A 22,845-nucleotide genomic window follows, 5' to 3' on the forward strand; every position below is an offset into this window, starting at 1 on the left:
AACATTCCTTCATATATCTGAAAACTATCATAAATTTTTCCTAGTTTGTATGTCCAGTCTTAGGTTTAAAATACTATATCTGAATTACATTATTCAGAAATATAATAACATTACATTTATAAAATAGTAGGTCCAGAATCCTACGTATACTGGGATAGAGTTTATTTCACAAGGTAGTAAACACTTATTACAGTCCTCAAATTAAATTTAACAGAATATACAATATGAAGGAGTAGGCATACCAGAAATAGGAAGAATTCAGTTTGAATTTATCCTTTTTTTAGTAAATTCAAAGACATTAGCATTTAAAACGAATCATGCTACCAAGAGACAGACATTAAATCCCATTACAAAGGTGGCTGTTACCTCCTAAAGTGACATTTCCATGCAGAAATCGTCCTTGATAAATAAGTCGTAGAATATTTGGACTGCTGACCTGTTCTTCTTCCCAGTCTGAAAAGAATCCAGTGAACTGGTTAGGTATATTCTAACAAAATAATTAGGGTACCAATACCCATTGTTTTAAAAATTCAGGCCCAAATCAGTTAGAATACAAAGAAGACTCTTGGAGCTTCCAACTATTCAAAACAGTAACTATTCATATATTCACCACAACCTTGGTTCTTGCTTACTCTTCTTGTTAAGTAGCAAGAGCTACAAAAAGACTTGTTTTTGCTTCTTAAAGAATACTAAAATGTACCAAATTGTAGTCCCCAAGTTTACAAAGTTAACACAAATGAGTTGGGAAAGACCTACCGAGTAGTAAAAAACAGCAGGCTTAACAAAGATGTAAAAAACAATTAATATATTGATACTGAGAATAACAAAAAAATTAAGTATTTACTTTTGGATAATGTTGATTTATTATCTTACTGTCTTTTTGAAGTAAGTTAGTAAACATTAGAGAAGATACAACTTTAGTTCACCTCACCCAAAATGAAGACTTAGAAGAAACCCAAAAAATAATATGTATTAGGAGGTACTGTACAAATATGAAAGCCAGAAAAGTGTACAAAGAAAATCAAAAGACAAATTAGCAGGCAGAATAGGTAACAGAATATTTAACTTCAGCCTGTAATTTATATTATAGTAAAATATGGAAACCACTCCATTGAAATAAAGATTTAAGGACACTGGTGTTATGAGAGGGTAAGGGTTAGTAATTTTCATGAGCTTGTAGATGTAACAATTTAACCTTTGATTTTATTAATGATATGAGAATTCCTTTGTCTTTTTTATCAATAATTCTAATATGTTTGTTTCCTATAGAAAGGGATAATGGTCAACACAAAAAGTATTCTGAAAAGAGAGAGTGATAGAAGAGAAAGGAAGTAATTACAGATTTTTTTTTTAACTTTTATTTTTTGACTGTTCAAAATGATGAATATGAATTTGATAAAACCATTGCCTCTAGGTGACTTAGGCACAGCAGAAATCGTTAGAGGAGAAATGAATCCCAATCATTTCCTGCCCCCGCCCCACGCCTTTAGTCTGTTTCCCCTTCTCTCTTCAGCAAGCCTTTGTTGCCTTCTGATCCCATTGCTCCCAGGTCCCTCCTATTCTGGAAGAAAGATCAAATGTCTCTAACACTATAGTATGAATTGATTTGAATTCATCACTTCCTAAATTATTGTTTAATAGAGTACTTCTGGTCAAGATGGAAGTGCTCCATAGATAAAAAGGTAAATAACAGTAATTGTTTAATTCACAGGAAACAAAGACTAATATTCTAAAAATACTTGAAAAATTTTTTTGAGATGCAGAAACCTGAAGCCACATGCATGTTTCATTATCTTATACAGAGTGTCATGATTTCCAGGTACACACCCACCAGTATAATATGCTATCTCTCTCCCCTCTCCAAGGATCTGAAATTTAGAGAAACCTTAGAATATAGCTTAAATGAAGAATTTCAGGTGTTATTAACATATCCTAAGTGTAACAGATTTTTTTGAACCTTTGATCCAGTAACAGCTATGTGTCTAACTATTCCACCTGTCAGTAATATTTCCACTAAATAACATAAGGGTATACTAAGAAAAACTAATTCTTTCAACAAGTAAATTGCACAAAGTATTTTCTTTTATTGATTTAATATTTGCCACACATTTGTTATTAGAATCAATAAGTATTTACGTTTGCTGATCTTTATAATGTTATGTGATACAATATACTTAGATTTTTAATTTAAATACTTTATATAAAATAAAAATTAAAGTATTTCTCTTTATTCCTTGCAGTATCTAAAACTGCCGAATAGATGTGGCAACCTGTGGAAATACTGGGAATCAGAATTTTTTTTTTTTTTTTTAAATAAGGGAAAATCCACTGATAGAATCAATTTTCAGTACTGGTAGATGGTTTGTTCATTTGGGATTCTATTTATGGCAAAGACTTATACTTGATTTTTGCTTACCTTTAATTGGGATCTTTTTTAAAAATTTAAATTAATTTTAATATCTAAGTAATTATGAAAGTAAAAGTATTTATTTTACCTCATTAAAATATTGCCCAGATAAAATATATTTCAGAGTGACTACCCTTTTTTGCCTTGTGTTATCTTTTGTATCTCACTTAGAACAACATTACTCTCAGATATTTTAAAATGCTTTTCATACTGATAGTTATCTATTCCTGCCTGGCTATAAAGAATAGCCAATATTCTTAGAGCCCAAATTTAGTCTTCTTTAGCTTTTGTAAAATTCCTTCTTAGCTATAACCTTTATAGCTTCACTATCTCCCTGATTTAGAAACTAGCCCTGGTTACTAATGGGAGGAAAGATCCAGTAGTTGAAAGTATTTGTGTAAATTAGTATTTCTTAAATTTAGGCCTATGAATCCACAAAGACATGTTATTAGGGTCTAAAAGTCCTTTTCAATAAGTTTTAAATTCTATTTTCATTTTAATTAAAATCTGTAAAATCTGTAATGTTTATGAAATCTGGAAGAGATTATGTAGATGATTTAAATAGTCACTTTATAACCAAGTGCAGCCTTGGGATTTTAGTACTCACGTGTGTATTAAATTTATGATTATACTGGTGCCAAGCACTCAGTAATCCTTTAATTAAGAGGCTAAAGAGATAAGAACAGAGGTTCCCTTAACAGGCAAATGATGCATTCTATCTAAGAGAAAACTGAATGACAATGTTATACTGTATAAATAAAGGTTTTATGGTGACTCTACAGGTAACTTGGTCATCAAACACTATGTAGGAACACAGGCATGACAAACTCAACAGTATTCATGGGGTAAGCAGTGAGTAGGCTTTGGCAAACATACTTCATCTAGCACATTAATGTTGTTAATTTGAACATGAGTTTCAAATTATATTTATATATATATATTATATGAGTTTCAGAGTTATATTTGCATTTTCTGAATCGATCTTTATTTTTATGATTGTGTACATGAGTTAACAAGAATAAAGAGTTTGGGTTTACATTTCCACATTTTAAAATACACATTATAATAAAAATAATGTAAGTCAGCACTAGAGATCTACAAGAATTGTCTTCCTCTAGAAAAGTTCAATATATTATTTAAGGTTGAGAAACACTGACCTAATTGATTCATTGTGTATATATACTATGTTGCCAAAACGAGTCTTGTCCTTTAAAAGTTCAAATTGCTTCTGCTAATAAAATTAAGTGAAATCAGCTGAAAAAAATCCTATCACTATGATACATGACATAGGATCAAGATGACATTTAGGGAAGTTCAAAGGAAGAAAATAAACCACAGATTCATTTGAGGAAGGCAAGGATTTTTTTTTTTTCCCTTCTTCCTGACAGAGTCTTGCTCTGTCGTCACCCAGGTTGGAGTGTGCAGAGGTGTGATCTTGGTTCACTGCAACCTCTGCCTCTTGGGTTCAAGAGATTCTCCTGCCTTACCCCGCTGAGCAGCTGGGATTACAGGGGCACACCACCACACCCTGCTAAATTTTCTATTTTTAGTAGAGACAGCGTTTCACCATGTTGGCCAGGCTGGTCTTGAACTCTTTGACCTCAAGTGATCTGCCTGCCTCGGCCTCCTAAAGTGCTGGGATTATAGACATTAAGCCACCACACCCAGCCAACAGTCTTAGCATTATATAAAAAATCAGAGAAAGGAAGAAATAACACACACATTTTACAAGACTATTATGGTTACTGGCTTAAAAATGCAAAGCACAGACGGACATTAATCATGACCTTGTAGAAGTTCAGAGAACATAAGAACTGACATGAATTAGAAGTTAACTTTGTTTCAAACTCAATTTTAAATAGACTAAAGAAGATCATAGAGAATGTATTATTATCTGTTAAAAATAGTGGTTCTTTCCTCTTACTTTGTGTTTTGGTAAAGATGTGTTTATTGATATGAAGGTGTGTGTATATTCACTATTTCGTGTTTTTTCTTTTCTTTTCTTTTCTTTTTTTTTTGAGACAAGGTCTTGCTCTGTTGCCCAGGCAGGAGTGTAGTGGTGTGATAATTGCTCATGGCAGCCTCAAACTCCTAGCCTCAAGTGATCCTCCTGCTTCAGCCTCCCAAGTAGCTGGGACTACAGGCATGTGCTGCCATGCCTGGCTAATTTTTAAATTTTTAGTAGAGATGATGTCTTGCTATGTTGCACAGGCTGGTCGCAAACTCCTAGCTTCAAGCAATCCTCCTGCCTTGGTCTCCCAAAGTGCTGGGATTACAGGTATGAGCCACCATCCCTGGCTGCATTTTTCTTTATTAAAAATATTTTTTAGCTGGCCAGGGTGGTGGCTCATGTCTGTAATCCCAGCACTTTGGGAGGCCGAGGCGAGCAGATCACAAGGTCAAGAGATCGAGACCATCCTGGCCAACATGGTGAAACCCCGTCTCTACTAAAAATACAAAAATTAGCTGGGTGTGGTGGCGTGTGCCTGTAGTTCCAGCTACTCCAGAAGCTGAGGCAGGAGAATCACTTGACCCTGGGAGGTGGAGGTTGCAGTGAGCCAGAGGTGGTAGTGAGCCAAAATGGCGCCACTGCACTGCAGCCTGGCAACAGAGTGAGATTCCATCTCAAAAACAAAAATAGTTTTTTTTAAGTGTGTTCACTTACATTTAAACAGTTCTAAGACAGAAGCAGAGCCATTGCATCCTGGGCTCCTTTACCATTTGGGAATGAGACAGCTGAAGAGCAAGATAAGGAAGAATACAATGATCCTCTAAATCTGAGCCTTATACTCTCAAGTTTTGGTTGTTCTTTTAAAAGTTACATATTTATAACAGTTTCAAAATGTTTGTGAGACAAGGTAGGGCATAAAGAATCAACATTATTCATGCTCAAGAGAAAAATATCACTCACCCATTGGCCAATTGTCATATACATGCTTTGCAATGTCAGAAGCAGAATCGTTAGGAGAAAACAGGAACTCTTTTGTTTTTCCGCTTACCAAAATGAGGCGCAAATTTATCTGAAATAAGACAATGATTATTTTAGTATACATCTAAAAATTTTTTAAGTTAAAAAGAAGACCCACTGGCTTTTCATTTCAGTCACATTCTAAATTATTACCAATACCATATCGTGATTTTTATTTGATTAAATTCTATAAAACTTTTTTTAAAAGAATGAGAACTTGATATTTGATTTTATTTCCTATTATTTAAGGGGTGTGTGTGTGTGTGTGTGTGTGTGTGTGTGTGTGTGTATGTGTGTAACGTATTTGCCATAATAAATGAACTTAGGAAAACCAAAATTCATTATGCTTTTAATTACTCCAACAATGTTCAGAATGGAACTTTTACAAGTTATCACTGTTATTATAGAACGTACATTTTTACTCAAAATTAATAAAAATGTTGGCACTGCAGATCTCATCACTAACAGAAAAAATTTAGTTGATACTCTACTTTTTTTTTTTTTTTTTTTGAGACAGAGTTTCACTCTTGTTGCCCAGGCTGGAATGCAACGGATCTCGGCTCACCACAACCTCTGCCTCCTGGGTTCAAGTGATTCTCCTCCCGAGTAGCTGGGATTACAGGTATGCACCATCACACTCAGTTAATTTTGTATTTTTAGTAGAGATGGGGTTTCTCCATGTTGGTCAGGCTGGTTTTGAACTCCTGACCTCAGGTGATCAATCTACCTCGGCCTCTCAAAGTGCTGAGATTACAGGCATGAGCCACCGCGTCCCACCTGATACTCTACTTCTTAAAAAAATTAAAAAAAAATAAACTATATACAACTTTTTATCCTATGAAAATTAAAACCTAAACAAATTAACACTATATATATGTGTATATATATATGTATATATATGTGTGTGTGTGTGTGTGTGTGTGTATATATATATATATATATTTTTTTTTTTTTTTTGAGACAGAGTCTCTGCTCTGTCACCTAGGCTGGAGTGTAGTGGTACAATCTTGGCTCACTGCAACCTCTGCCTCCCGAGCTCAATCGATTCTCCTGCCTCAGCCTCCCAAGTAGCTGGGATTACAGGTGCCCACCACCACGCCCTGCTAAGTTTTGTGTTTTTAGTAGAGATGAGGTTTCGCCATGTTGGCCAGGCTGGTCTTGAACTCCTGATCTCAAGTGATCTGCCCACCTCAGCCTCCCAAAGTGTTGGGATTACAGGTGTAAGCCACCGAGCCTGGCCAAGAAACTTTAATTTTAAAGACTTTTATCATGGTTAAAGGAGGAATCAATAATAGTAGCTATTTTAGTCCCAACTGCATGACCATATATTTTTTTAGGGGGAGTAGGGTGGGACACATGGGACAAAGGATATAAATTCATCCTCAGTGAAAACCATATGGGGGATAGTAGAATTAAAGTATTTGAGATCTACTGGCTTCACATTTCCAAGTCAACATATATTTGCTTATAACATTGTTAATATATTTCTCAAATGTTTAATTTTTATCTGTTATAATTATTTTTTAAAAACACCATATCTATGTATTGCCCTGTAAGTCACAGAAATACAAGTATTGTTTCTATTACTCCTGGCTTTTGTTAAAAGAGTAAGATCTTACTAAGAGTTGGGTCCAGTCCAGAGCCGAGCCCTGGGATAAGGCAATCTAGCCTACTTTCTTTATATATAAAGAACAGAGAATCTCATTGTACCAGTTTGAATTGTGCCAGGTCCCAGGTTACCCAAGCTCTCCTTTTCAGTTACTAATTTTTTTTTAATTAAAAATACCAGAAGATCTTTAAGATGTTAGAGTCTACAATGAATAAATTGGTGCCTATTACAGCAGTCACTCACTGATTTACTATCTTCACTACCACCATGGCCAATGTCACTCCCAGCACCTCATCAATTTGAAAATTTGTTGTTTGAAAATTTTGTTGAAAGCTATAAAATATCTCCCCTATAAAAAGTTGTAAACACAATTCTGGATTCAGTAGTAACTGAATTTCATATTATATGGAATGGAAGTAGATTTCATATTAGAACTTGTATTCTAGCTACATATTTCAATTAAAGGTTTTTTAAAAGATAAAAGAAAAAAATCTACATTCCAGGTGAAAAGCCCTTTCAAATATGTCCATTAAGAATTTCTTGCTGCTTTTCCTAATTAGAATGAAATTATACCAAATAGCTAAATACAAGAAGAGATCTAATAAAATCATGTTACAGTAAAAAAGTGATCCAAAAAACCTTGTTGAGCTCCACTTCAACAAATTCAAGTAGTAGTTTGCAAGAATGATTACATTCTACAAAAGAACCACCTTATTTATTTCCTATAGCAAGTAAGTAGTCAGCAATTCTTCAAGCAAGGAACCTAACATGTATGCAACACAGATACATTACTACTCATGGCTTTCTCTTTAAGTATGAATAATAAATACACATTACCCTGTGAACTTACATGCAATCTTTAAGGTTATTCAGTCATTAATGGCCAAGAAATTCTATCCCTAATAGTTCAGCCGCTTGTGTTTAACTAGAAAAAATATAATTAAATTCAAGCTTCCTAATTAAAAGTTATGCAAATCATGTGAACTTACTACTTCTTAAAATTTTTTAAGCTTAAAATTAATTTCCATTGGGCTTTTACTCAAATTACAGTATTTTAAAACAACAAAAGGAAATAGATTTAGTCTTTAGGACTGTAAAGGTGACACCAAAGCCTACTTTTGATTTTCCCTGATGTTTATCAATATGGAAATAGGAAAATAAATGATGGTATATCCTTACCATGGAAATCCATGCAACTGTTAAATGACATGAGATAAAGATCTGTATGATCTGACATGAAAAGACAGCCACAATATATTAAATGAGAGAAAGCAGCCAGGTAAAAAACCATATTGTGGGAACAAAAGAACACATGCCTATTTGCTATGGACTGACTCATGTCTCCCCAAAATCTCTATATTGAATACTCCCAAAGTGACTGTAGCTGGAGGATAGGGTCTTGCATAGTTCATTAAGGTTAAAGCAAGATTGTAAGGGTGGGATCCTTGTCTGTATAACTGCGGCCTTATAAGAAGAGAAATAGCTCAGCTCCTGTGCTCTCTCTCCCTCTCTCTTCCTCCCCTCCAAGTGGGGACAGCAGGAAGGCAATGGTATTTTGCCTGTCTATTGTATTTTGCTGTGGCAGCCTGAGTTGAAAATACACTACTCTAACAAAGACAAATATAAAATGAGACATGTGAAGCTGCCTTTAAAATGGGAAGCAGCTTTTGATAAAATAGAAACTATGGTGAGAAGACTGACAAAAAAAAAATCAACATAAAAACTAAATTACTTCAATGTAAAAACATCTTGTTCATTCAACTTTTGTGTTATAAATTCCTTTGCTGTGCTGTAAGAGGCTAGAAAATATAGAATATATTCATGGGTTGCTAAACAAGTAAACTGTTTACTAATAAGGTTGAGAAAAGGTGTAACTAAGATTACATTTAACTATCCTATATTTTCTATCTTCAGTGACAAATTTTTCTACCTTGTTTTTCTGTCATTCCATATAGAAATCAGGACCCTCTTGCCAAAATGTTTTATTACAGCAACTTGGTTTCTTGCCTCTCTGGTTCAGCAATCTATAAGTTTATAACTTTGAATTAAATAAAAGTGCTAGTCACGCATGGTGGCTCATGCCTGTAATCTCAGCACTTTGGGAGGTCGAGGCAGATGGATCACCTGAGGTCAGGAGTTCGAGACCAGTCTGGCCAACCTGGTGAAACCCTGTCTCTAATAAAAATACAAAACATTAGCCGAGAGTGGTGGTGTGCACTTGTAATCCCAGCTACTTGGGAGGCTGAGGCAGGAAAATCTCTTGAATCCAGGAGGCGGAGGTTGTAGTGAGCTGAGATCGCACCATTGCACTCCAGCCTGGGCAACAAGAGCAAAACTCTCTAAAATAAATAAATAAATAGTGCTTCTGACAGTTTAAAAACTGGGGCAACAAGAGTGAAACTGTCTCTACACATATACATAAATACATACACACATACATACATAGCGCTTCTGACAGTTTAAAAACCTAAAATACAAAGCAGAACTTTGTTTATACATCAATAGCACTGATGTGTATATCTGACACATATATATGTACAAACTAAAGTCTTGAAGGATATGTATCAAATATAACAGTACACATTCTGTCTTTAGTTTCTTCTTTGTGTGAATTTTCTAATTTTTACATTAAGTCTATATTACTTTTAAAATAGAATAACATTTAATTCAAAGAGTATTCAATCAATTCAGGATATTTGTAATAAACTTAATATTTTAAAAACATTAAAGCTATTAGTACTGTATTGGTATGGGCTCTCAAAGAAACAGAAATGATTTTCTTAAATAGACATTCGAGACTATAAAATAAAAAGTTAATAAGCATATCAATTGTAAAAAATATACCGATCTGGTGGGGGAATGCTAATAATAGGGGAGGCCATGTATGCATGGGGGCAGGGGTGAAGTAAATGGGAAACTGCCACCTTTTCAATTTTGCTGTGAAACTAGAACTGCTCTAAAAATAAAGTTGGCCAGGTGCATTGGCTCATGGCTGTAATCCCAGCACTTTGGGGGACTGAAGCAGGAGGACAGCTTGAGGCCAGGAGTTCAAGACCAGCCTGGGCAACAAAGTGAGACCCTGTCTCTACAAAAAATTTAAAAAAATAAGCCAGGTGAGGCACACGCCTACAGTCCTAGCTACTCTGCAGTCTGAGGCAGGAGGATTGCTTGAATCCAGGAGTTTGAGGCTGTGGGGATACAGTGAGCAATGATTATGCCATTGCACTCCAGCCTGGGTGACAGAATGAAACCCTATCTCTAAAAATATAAAATAAAAATAAATCAACAAAGTCTACTTTTTATAGAAAACATTAAGCACAGAAATATAGAAATACAACATTTAAAAATGAAGTTACAAGATATTCATGGATCCTCTGAAGACTAGTTATTGAACCTAAGACCTTCTGTTGTAGACGTCTGGCTGAAGAAATTATCTTTGAACATTCCCAATTTCTTTTTTCCTCTTACAAGCTTAAAAACCAAAACAAGACAAAACAAAACAATACACACATACCACACTCCATAAATTTAACTGTCTGGGTTCATGCCACAAAATTCTCAGTATTTCCTATTTTAAAACTAACACACATCACAGTTGCCAATAAACTGATATTACACTTTCATATTTCAAAAATCAATGGTCTAAAGAGTTCATATTTATCTAGATGTTCAGAATGTTGGAAACTTGTAGCCTCTAAATGTGTTGAACCAAGTTTAAAAAATATTATTTCAATGTTTATAGGTAGTTATGAATCTTCGGTTTGACACAGACCCTACTACTCCCTCCTTATCCACCCTGGTCTGCTTCAGACACTCAGGAAACTGCCTAGTTCCAGATAACATTTGAGTTTAACTCACGGTAGAGTTTGAAAGTGGTTTGGGGTTACAAAATGAGAACAAAAAACAGGGTAAGATTTCAAAATCTCCTACTCAGAGGAAACCTAATCACCTTTCTAGGTGGAGAAGGGGGAGAAAATGACAACTGCGTAAATACGTAAGTCTAAAAATTTATCAAGTTTTACAGTAAAACTGCTTCAGGAAAGAAGCTTACATCCAAAATTGAAAAAAGCAGCAATAAACCCACACTACATTGTTGAGTAAAGTAACTCTTGCCTGAAACATCCAGTGCCTGGATCAGTGTCTGGCATGTAGTAGGTACTCAGTCAGTAAGTGCTAACTAATATTTCTGTTTTTTTTCAGTTTCAAGATGCAAGTGAAAGTGCCGACTAGAAAGGTCAGAGACGATTCAAACTTAGGTTTCAGCATTCTGGGGGCACTGTATCAAATGGGTGGTGTAGTATGTAGAAAAGGAATGGATAATAATTTTTTCTTGGTAGTGCTACGGTCATACAGATAGATAAAATGTGTAAACACCTCAATCTTTCATTTGTTTTGGGCTCTGGATCTTTACTGTCAGCAACATACCACAGTTAACATAAGTGCTGTCATTTAGTAAGGTATTTTGAAAAGTAAAATTAATTGTAAGCTACCATATTAACATCTACATTTGGGCCTACTTATCAAATAAAGATAAAGACTAGGTTAACAGATATGGAAGATTAACAGATAGGTCTTAACTTGGGCCTATGCTTATATCTATAAGACAAACTTGCTGCTAGACTAGAGCCATGAATCTGCCTCAGTATGTTGTCAAGTATATGTTAGGACCGTAAGACAGATGGAGGAAGACACTAGATTCCCGTAATTTCCTTTAGAAGAACTCTTGAAAGCAATGATGCAGATAAACTGGAAATCCCAGCTGGTTATTAGTTAATTGTTCTTGTATTATGGTAAGAATCTTCCAGGGCTTATTCAGATAAATAGTGTCAATTGTAGCTCCTGTCAGTAAATGTATGACAATTTCTACAAATGTGAGCTAATTTCCTTTAAAATATTAAGTACTTATTATTTAAATATTTATTAATGAAAGACCTTTTTACTTCTTTGAAGCCAAGCTAAGTCTAAGTATAAAATACACTTAAAAACCTCTGCTTGTAGGGTAGTGGGATCCTTGACACATCAACAATGGGTTAAAAATAAAAATTACTGCCACCTGGTTGCAGTGGCTCATGCCTATAGTCCCAGCACTTTGGGAGGCTGAGGCGGGAGGATCACGAGGTCAAGAGATCGAGACCATCCTGGTCAATATGGTGAAACCCCATCTCTACTAAAAATACAAAAATTAGCTGGGCATGGTGGCATGCGCCTGTAGTCCCAGCTAGTCAGGAGGCTGAGGCAGGAGAATTGCTTGAACCTAGGAGGTGGAGATTGCAGTGAGCCGAGATCGCGCCATTGCACTCCAGCCTGGGTAACAAGAGTGAAACTCCATCTCAAAAAAAAATAATAAGAAGAATTATTTACAGCTTAAAATGTAGTATACATATACTTTGTGTACGTACTTTTCTAAAAGGAAACTGGTACTAAGGACTCTGACTTGGTATGAGATGGAGCTATTATGTAGTAAAATTCCTGAGAGATGGCATTTAGATCATCCAAATGAATTATATATTTTTTATAATTACTTCTGAGGCAAAACAAATCAAAAAAAGACTATTAGGCAGAACTACCATGATGATTTCCTGTAAGGCTGATATATACAACAAGAACTCTTCAATGCGTGTAATTTCAAGTTAGAATCATTTTTAGTTAAACTGCCATTTCTATTTGTTATATATCAATTTGGGGAAATCTCATATAGAATTTAGTTTATACAATAATATGTTTTGAATTGGTCAGGATGAAAAAAATGAAAGAAAGAGGGAGGATGGAAGATGGAACTGACCAGAACGGTCTTTGGATATAAAAGATAATTATGGAGATGGACCATGTCCTTTAAAAAGACTGTTTTCTACCAAAAGACAAATAGGTTGATCAGAAAAAGAATTCCCACTTCTGCTCTGAGAATCTCTTAAGAATAAAATGAGTACTGGGATACTCTACTTCACATGCCAGTCTTCCTTAGGGAAAACCATCAACAGAAACATCCTTTGCCTTTCTACTGCTCATTTCTCCCTCCTTTGCTAATTGGCAGCAACAAGCAGGTGGCCAGTAGGAAAGGTATTAGACGCTTTTTGCAAATCTTTTTTTTTTTTTCAATCCCAACTTATATCAAGGGAATTATGCTTAGTGAAAAAAGTCAATTGCAAAAAGGTAACATACTACATGATTCCACTTATATAATATTCTTAAAATTACAAAATTATAGAGATGGAGAATGAATTAGTGATGGCCAGGCTGGAAGTGGGGAGACAGGAAGGGTTACTATCTGTGCCTATAAAAGGGTAGCACAAAGAATGCTTGTGATGGAACTGTCCTGTATTTTGGCTGTGGTAGTTGGGACAAGAATCTATCTGTGATAAAACTAAATATATATACACAAACATAAATTTATATAACACTGGACAAATATGAATAAAGTCTGTGAATTTTATCATTACCAATTTCTTGTGATACTGCACAGTGATTATGTAAGATGTTACAATTACGAAAAACTGGGTGAACAGTATTTGGGATTTCACTGTATTATTTCTGAAAACTGCATGTTAATTTATAATTATCTCAAAACAAAAAGATTTTTTTTAAAGTGCTCAACTTTCTAATTGTGTTTATGTCGTTCTCTGGTTATTTTTCTTATTTGCATTTGAAAATGAATAGTGTTTTAAAAAACTAATGTATTCTCAAGCCTGTAATCCCAGCACTTTGGGAGGCCGAGGCGGGTGGATCACGAGGTCAAGAGATCGAGACCATCCTGGTCAACATTGTGAAACCCCGTCTCTACTAATACAAAAAAATTAGCTGGGCACGGTGGCGCGTGCCTGTAATCCCAGCTACTCAGGAGGCTGAGGCAGGAGAATTGCCTGAACCCAGGAGGCGGAGGTTGCGGTGAGCCGAGATCGCGCCATTGCACTCCAGCCTGGGTAACAAGAGCGAGACTCCGTCTCAAAAAAAAAAAAAAAAAAAAAAAAAAAAAAAAAACTAATGTATTAAAACAGCTACTTGATCTAGAAAAAAGATATAAACCTATCAGTTAACTTATTTTAATATGTAAATTTTAAAGTAAACGTTTTCAAGAGTTATGAATTCATAAAGGGCATATTTTGAATTTTTGTTAACTGTACTGTAAAAGAAACAAAGAAGGAGTAAGAGATGTGTTCATTTTCCTATGAAAGACTGATTTGGAATAAAAATTATTCAAACAATTGCAATGCTAAAATATGGTGATTATGTATTTCATAAACTTTCTTTTATTTATTCATTTATTCAAACATTTTCTAAAACAGACACTGCTTAGTACCTGGATTGCAAAAGGTTAATGTGAAATTCCCTGAAAATGTCATAACCTTGAAGCTATGAGAGAAATACAAACAGGTAACTATGTGAGGGAGAAATAGTTAGGATATATAATTTCAAGTGCTTGATAAATATTTGCTGGATGAATTTTAAAAATAATAAAAAGGAAGCAGCTATGGGTCTGAGATTCCAAAGTAGGCTATGGAACAGTGAGTTATAAAAAGTAAAAATAATAGCTTGCCATTTATTGAGTGGCTTAGTATATTTCAGCTACTGCACTTGGTTACTCTACCTAGCCCATCTCTGAAAAAGGTATTACTATCCCATTCTAGAGTTGTGGGACAGAGGTTAGAGAGTCTAGTAAATAGATAAGCTGATACCTGAGTCCAGGTACATCTGAGCTTACAGCACCTGGCTACCTTATCACTCTGCTAAAGACCAGCTGACCCAACAATTCCTTACCATGGTCTCTATATGGGCCTGCTTATTCTCCAACATCATCTCCACCACTCTTGCCCTCACTAGGCTCCAACCACAGGGGTCTTTTGGTCAAAACTGCTAAGTTCTTACTTGCCCCAAGGCCTTTACACAGGTTGTTCCTTCTGCCTAGAGTGCTTTGCACCCCTCACTCTCTACTTCAAATCACACACTCTTGCTTACAGATGTTTGAGAGGGAATGACATTCATAAATGTTTTGGAGTCTAATTATCCTGGATGAAATAATAACCCAATTTTTGAAAAAAAGAGTAGAAAAAGAATTTCAAAATAGAATTGGAGACGTCAAGAAACCATTTCTCTCTCCCATTGAAATGGGGCAGCAATCATATTTGCTAAGAAGTAATTTCAGCCATCCGTGAAAACAGATTTTAACCTATAAGAAAATGCATCTGGGCAAGGCGTGGGGTCGACTGCTGAGGAGAAACTAGGAGTGAGCCCAGGCGGCAGCAGTTTTCGGGTCTATCAGTACTGCACTGCAGGAATGGCAGATTTGGGGATTTTTGCTGGCCAGTTTGTGGCAGTGATCTGGGATAAGTCATCCCCAGTGGAAGCTCTGAAAGATCTGGTGGATAAGCTTCAAGTGTTAACTGGCAATGAAGGCTGCGTGTCTGTGGAAAACATCAACCAGCTGTTACAGTCTGCCCACAAGGAATCCAGCTTTGACATTATTCTGTCGGGTTTAGTCCCGGGAAGCACCAATCTGCACAGTGCTGAGATTTTGGCTGAAATCACCCAGATCCTTCGGCCTGGTGGATGTCTTTTTCTGAAAGAGCCAGTAGAGACAGCTGTAGATAACAATAGCAAAGTGAAGACAGCATCTAAGCTGTGTTCAGCCCTGACTCTTTCTGGTCTTGCAGAAGTGAAAGAGGTGCAGCAGGAGCCCTTAAGCCCCGAGGAAGTACAGTCTGTTTGAGAACACCTGGGTCATGAAAGTGACAGTCTACTGTTTGTTCAGATCACAGGCAAAAAACCAAACTTTGAAGTGGGTTCTCCTAGTCAGCTTAAGCTTTCCATCACCAAGAAGTCATCTCCTTCAGTGAAGCCTGCTGTGGACCCTGCTGCCAAGCTGCGGACATTCTCAGCCAATGATACGGAGGACGACAGCATGGATCTCACTGACTCAGGTGAGCTGCTGGATCTAGAAGATTTGAAGAAGCCAGATCTGGCTTCCCTGCGGGCTGCTGCTTGTGGGAAAGGGAAAAAGAGGAAGGCCTGCAAGAACTGCCCCTGTGGCCTTGCTGAAGAATTGGAAAGAGAAGTCAAGGGAATAGATGAGCTCCCAACCAAAGTTGGCTTGTGGAAACTGCTACCTGGGTGATGCCTTCCGCTGTGCCAGCTGCCCCTACCTTGGGGTGCCAGCCTTCAAACCTGGGGAAAAGGTGCTTCTAAGCGATAGCAATCTTCACGATGCCTAGGAGGGACCCAACATGGGACACATCTACTCCTCCAGCCAACTCCTGTCTCTCACATCCCACCACCGTGGCTCCTCCCGCCTCCTCTGGATTTGTTCACTCTGTTTGAGATCCGTTTGCAGAGTGGGTGCTTAGCAGAGTGAAGCTGGCTTGTGGGTACAGTTGTGTGTAGTGCTGCTGTGTATCAAAACACCAAGGTATTATGGGGCCTGGTTACCCAGAATGGGATGGGTTTCTTCACCTCATGTTAATAGAAGGGAGTGTGTCCTGAAGAAGTCCTTCTTCTGTTAAAATGCTGACCAGAACACTCTTGAGCCCAGACATCCTTGAGCATTAACACTCTGTGGCAGAGCTCCAGGCCCCTGCCCTGAGTCTCATCTCAGCAGTGCCGCCACCTGCTTGTCTTTCAGAGTTGTTAGTTTATTCCATTCTTTGTGACACAAGTCAAGTGTCTCACAACCTCCTCAGGGCACCAGAGGAGTCACTCACTGGTTGCTGTGATGATACTCAGTGTCCCTTTGCCTGATTCCACCCCCAACCCCATTTTACTATAGCACTGCATCTGTGTCTTATTGTCATTTCTGTTAACCTTCAGGTATTAAACTTGCTGCATATCTTGAGATATCTTGAGATTCTGCATGTCTTGTAAAGAGAGGGGATGTGCATTTGTGTGTGATGTTGCATAGTCATCCATGCTCAGTTTGGACCATTGGAAGAACTTAGTGTCACACACAAATGGGACCAGTCCCACGCTTAGAATAGGGCCTGTCTGTCCACTTTAGAAGAGCCCAGGTTGGTGAGCATTTAGAGGGAAGCAGGGCAGAACTCTTAACCAACAATAAATCTTTCTGAGCAGAGACCTCTTTCTTCTTGTTACTCACCTGTACGGACTTGGGATCAATCTTGCCAAGTATTTGGAGAAATTATGTGGATTTAGAGACCTGGATTTTCATATTTTACTAGTAAAGTGTTCAATTGGTTAAAAAAAAAAAAAAAAGAAAGAAAGAAAAGAAAATGCATCTGAATTCCTAACTATGAATTTACTTGTATATTCAGTAGACTAAAGGCAAGAAGTCGTCAACTAAGGTACATTTATTTAGATTTGCTAAATGGATGGAAGAAGCTATGGGATCTTTTCCTATATTCTGTTTAGCATTTAGTATGATGTAGATTCTAATATTTATTAAATATTAAAATTAAATCCTTAAAGGTAGAACACTCAGTGTGATTCCTTGCTTTTACTTGTGGAAACATTTACCTACCCCATGAGGTAGATAAGAGAGGTCAGAGAGTCCTCTAGCTTAAGTTCCCAAATAAAACTTTTACAACATCTCATGTACTTACAATGTGAACTTCCAGAACATTTTAACTCATTTTAAAATGTAGGTGGAAAACTACATTCCAAAGCAACATTTAATAATTTTTGAATTATAGAAACCATTCAACTACTTATTAGTTAAAATATTTTTGGGAGAACACTCAATGAGAACAAAAAGCTGTTGGGTTATAGAGATAAATGAACAGTAATAGTGAATTAGCCTACTTGCTTTCTATGTAAACTGGTTTTTTTTTTTTCCTCATCGGTGAAGAAACAAAGAAGACTTTGGGTTCTTATAAACACATTTTGGAATAAAAATATAAAACTCACAATTAATAAAGCATTTAGTACCTAGCACATAAGTCCCTAATAGATATTATCACAAATTATCTATTATAATCATCATATCCATCATCAGTTTAGTAAACGCTAACTATATAATGTTCTTTCCTTTAGTACTTTAAAATGTACATTTACTTTCAGTTTGGGAAACTTTGATAAATTTAAAATTTCATGAGAAGACCAACAGTATATTTTTCTTGAGAATTCTTGCAAATTATTCTTAAAATTACTTCTTTTTTTTGCAAGTTCAAAATCTTGTAAGCTTACAGAACATATTGATTCTGAAACTAAATTATGGTCTGTATCACTTTAAAACCTGACTATAGGATATCCCTTTAAGTCTTGCATCTGGGATACAAGGTAACTGCTTTAACTTGATTTCAGTGTGCAAAGGTAGCCCTTTAGTTTTCTATACATACTATCAACTAAGTAATACATTTGAATGAATTCAAAAGTATTCTCTCTAGGGCACTGGATTGGTTTCTAGAGAAACCTTTGTTTTGGGGAAGATAACTTTAGGTCACATGGCTCAATAAATTAAGTCAGTACAACTGTCTCTGTCACCCATACACTGAAGATATTAAACTAAGACAGAAGAAAGGGAAATGGTAAAGGCACAACACTAGAGAGGACAGCAGGGAGGGGAAGAGTAGATGTTTTTCCCTATATTCATGATACAGCTTCATATACTTCAGGAAAATGACAATTCTATTTCCTCTGTCCACCTTCCATTAGTGGGGGCATGATGGTGAAAGTTTTTTGGCTAAGACAGCACGAAATTATAGGGAAGAGAACTTGTAATTATCGAAGACCAACTAAGCACCAGTTTTCCTTTGAATAGTTCTAGAAGTGCACAGCACATTTCCAGCACCTACTATATAGTACTTTTTCTTCTCTCTTAACCATCTAGTTACGCCAATAAATCCAGGTATGGTACAGGATAAATCTTTTATGTCTACACTTATTTGTCTTGGCTTTGCCATTATTTGAGCCTTCCACAATATCCCCCGCCCCGCGTTGAGATGTCTGCTCCTTTGTTGTGTCAATTCCCAGATTCCCTCCCTCCTACTTATTCTATGCTATTATCAAATTCTCAGTACTACTTTACATTCTATGCCTTTCACAGTATTCCTCAATCATTCAACACAGAACAATTTTTAAAACTAGGAGTCTCAGAATTCATCCAGTTAATAGATAAGGAAAAGATCAGGGCAGAGAGGCCCTCAGAGGCTAGCTAGAACCTGGATTTCTTCCCTCCTAGGTCAGGGCTTGTTCCAGCATAGTTTGTTTGATGCCACCCCAAAACACCCTCTCAAAACTCCTCCTATTTCTTTCTAAATATTCAGTTTCTATGTTATTCAAATAGCCTCTCCAAAAAAGCTTATTTTCTCTTAGGATTTACACAACTTTTGAGACAAAATATTCCTTCATTAATCTGCTACATACTAACTGAAAACTAATCCTGCATTTCTCTGATCCATGGAATTTCTAGGGAATGTAAGTAGATGCTAAGAGAAAAAGAATTCTTAATTACTGTGAAATAAGTTTGGAAATGGGTTAAAAAATTCAAGCAACGAAGCTGCCAGGGGATGGAGGTGGAGCTTAATGAGGAATTATTTATTTTGTGTGTGTGTTGTTTCTTTTTTCCCCGAGATAGTCTCGCTTTTGTTGCCCAGGCTGGAGTGCAATGACGAAATTTCGGCTCACTGCAACCTCCACCTCCCAGGTTCAACAATTCTTCTGCCTCAGCCTCCCAAGTGGCTGGGATTACAAGCTATACACCACCAAGCCCAGCTAATTTTGTATTTTTAGTAGAGGTGGGATTTCACCATGTTGGTCAGGCTGGTCTTGAACTTTTCAACTCAGGTGATCCACCCACCTCGGCCTCCCAAAGTGCTGGGATTACAGGCTTAAGCCACCATGCCTGGTGGGAATAATTGTTTAATGGGCATAGAGTTTCAGTCTTGCAAGATGAAGTGTTCTAGAGATTGATGGTGGTGATGGTAGCAAAACATCAGAAATGTACAATACCACTGAATTGTATTTTAAAATGCACTGAAACCATTTTAAAATGGTTAAGATGGTACACTTTGTTATATGTATTTTATCACAACTAAAAAAAAAAAAAATTTCAATTCAAGTAAGTTTCTTCACTGCAAAATTCAGAATCTTTCATATGCCAAAATCTCTAAAAGGGAAGGAGAGCTATACCTGTATTAGTATGTTCAAGATTGTTCTACTTTCAGCTGATTCTTCAAAAGACTGAACACATGAATGTGTGTTAAAAAGGTACTAGGCTAGATGCACTAGAAAACAGTAGGTACTTTGATCACATAGATGATCAAACACAGTTGCTAACTTTACAGTACTTTGGGTTTGCTATAAAGCATTCAGCCACCTCAGCAGGCAGTGTGGGGCCAACACAATTCAAGTTTATTTGCTGATTTTAAATTTGTTGGGCATGATGTATTGATGTAGAAACAAAATTTCACTTGTAATGGAAAATCAGCCAGAAGTCCTATGACATAGCATTGTTATCTTTTTAAAATGTCAAATAGCTGTAATTAAGATAATCTACTTATTATTCGGGAATGTAAAAATAATTACCCCCTTTTATAGCATAACTATGAATTAAATATTTGTATCATTTTTGCATGAAAGAGCAGAATATACCCAGAGATGGTCTTTAATATTAGAATAAAATTCACATAAGATGGACACTGTTAAAACACAGATTTTAAAAAGGTGCATCTTTCCCCATACTTTTAAGAAAACATGGGGAAATGGTTTAATGCTTGATGCCATGGCTAGAAAATAAGATAATTTTAATGTATGACTTTACCCTATGAAAGGGAAACTAATGGTTCTCAGAGGTATTGTTCCAGATAACTGTTAAAGTTTCTCACTAATATATGAAAATCATTAAGTAAAAAAGAATGCTATTTAGGAATATAATAATCTACATAGGACACACAAACATTTAATAATGACCAATTCATTCCCATCAGTCACATGTTATACTTGAATTAATAGAGGTAAAATTACATAAATCCAGTGCCTTCATTTCTTTATCATTAACTCTTTATATTTCGTTCCTTTTAAACCTGTGTCTGTTGAAGCCATGCTACTGAACTGTGCTCTTAACAATCACTTATGACTATCTAATGAAAACACCAAAAACCTTCTCATTTCTCAAAGTGTTTCTGCAACATTCCACACAATTCAACTCCTTACTTCTTAAACATCTTTCCTCATTAGGTTCCTATAATTCCCAAAATGTGTTTTCTGGAACACCAACCCCTAAGAGGTATTTTGCTAGAGAAAGGGATTCTGATGTCAGATAAATCTACAAAACACTACTTCATGTTTCCTTCTTGGAGATGTGTCACGTAACATATTAACATATTAAAAGGGCACAGAATTCTTGCAGTCAATGAGTATTTAACCACAGAACCAATTTTATCTCCCATATTACCTGTTATCACCTCACAGAACTAGCATTTGGTAAAACATCCTTCAGGAAGCCTATTCTTGCTTATTTAATCCTTTGATCCTCTCTTTTAGTTGGGTTTTCTTCCTTTTATACTTCAAATATGGGCTTTTCTGAGGTTCCCTCATCAGTCTCTATCCTGGCCCCTGCTCCACCATTGAGAAATCTCATTCACTCCCATGGCTTCAACTGCCACCCATTTGGAACATTCCCAAACTAATTATCCATGAAGTGCCAATTCATTTCTCCAACTGCCAGCTGTCCCTTTCTGATTGGGTAAATAGCCTCCTGTCCCCTCAAAATTGGTATGTTTAAAACTGAACTTATTTCTTAACAACAGATATCTTACCTGACTTATTTATTTCTGCTGAATTCTCCTGGTATCCCAGTCCTTTAGGCTTGAAAGCTCAATCATCATTTACTCCTGACCTTTTTTCTCACTTACCCTTGCCCAATTACTAATTCTTTCAAATTCTCTCTGCCAGTTTCTCAGCTCAATACATCCTGCACTCTCAAAGACCTTCTCAAAAGTTTAAACTTCTGTAGAGAGCTAACATTTACCGATCACTTATAAGTGCTGCACATTACTTTCTATGAGGCACACAGTTAAACATCATAGGACCCTATAAGACAGGTACTGTTATCTCCATTTTATAGATGGTAAACTGGGACACTGAGGTTAAGTAATTCTTAGGATCACATATTTGAAATCCACACTCTTCAGTCCAACTACTACTAATTCCCTATCCAAATTTCTATTTCAGCCAAAGCAATATATTCATTATACATCCTATCCTGGCAAGAATCACCAGAATGACTTTCTGATTGTTCTTGTTCAGTTCTGAGGTCACCTTTGAAGCCTAAGTGACCACTCAAACCTACACTACTCATTCTTTCCTGTTTCCATCCAATCACTGGCATATCTGATCACTGTCACCATCGGGTCCATGCTTGCCTAGGACAATTCTGATCCATGTTTGTTGTCTCACTATTACCATGAACTGTACCCCCTTTCACTCTCAAAAGTACCTCAATTTAGACAATAAAGTATATAATCACATATATCACATCAGTTACTATAGCAAGATACCATTTATGTCCATGTCTTACCAACTCTCCAATTAAATCATGGTCCTTGAAGGCAGAACATCAATCTTAAAACTTAAACTGGTCTTATTTCTCTTACACCAGGCACATTTATTATGTGTATGTGGCTACAGAACAATTGTGGAGATGAGGTTCCTTTGGTTGTATTTTTTTTTCTCAATTAAATCCTGCTTTTAAATAAAAAAAGTAAAAATAATTCATTTTAAGTTAATTCATATAGTTAATCTCAGTAACAGTGCTTGTAAAAAGTAGGTATTCAATACTTTGAAAGGATGAATGAATAACATATGAGAGTATGTATGCCAAACTATAGCCAACATTACTAAAATACGTCAAAGATATACCTGTAACTGGACACTTCATGCATAACCAGGAAGTAGGTCTACCAATAGTCACCAAGAAAA

The 22,845-nt window shown here is 36.2% G+C and overlaps 1 protein-coding gene and 1 pseudogene across 1 annotated transcript in view; one reads left to right on the forward strand and one right to left on the reverse strand.

Annotated features, from left to right (window-relative positions):
* Window positions 1-22,845, reverse strand: part of UBL3 (ubiquitin like 3) — an 83,656-nt gene that overhangs the window by 6,415 nt on the left and 54,396 nt on the right. The window contains exons 2-3 of the mRNA XM_012474131.3: window positions 5,319-5,427; window positions 367-453 (exon numbers count right to left, since the gene is read on the reverse strand). Coding sequence (XP_012329554.1) covers window positions 367-453; window positions 5,319-5,427 — 196 coding nt within the window. The remainder of the gene's footprint in view (window positions 1-366; window positions 454-5,318; window positions 5,428-22,845) is intronic.
* LOC105732117 (anamorsin-like) lies at window positions 15,235-16,187 on the forward strand (annotated as a pseudogene).

The sequence above is a fragment of the Aotus nancymaae genome, unplaced genomic scaffold (assembly GCF_030222135.1).
Source record: "Aotus nancymaae isolate 86718 unplaced genomic scaffold, 86718_ANA_hifiasm-v0.15.2.pri h1tg000043l, whole genome shotgun sequence".
Classification (NCBI taxonomy): Eukaryota; Metazoa; Chordata; class Mammalia; order Primates; family Aotidae; genus Aotus; species Aotus nancymaae.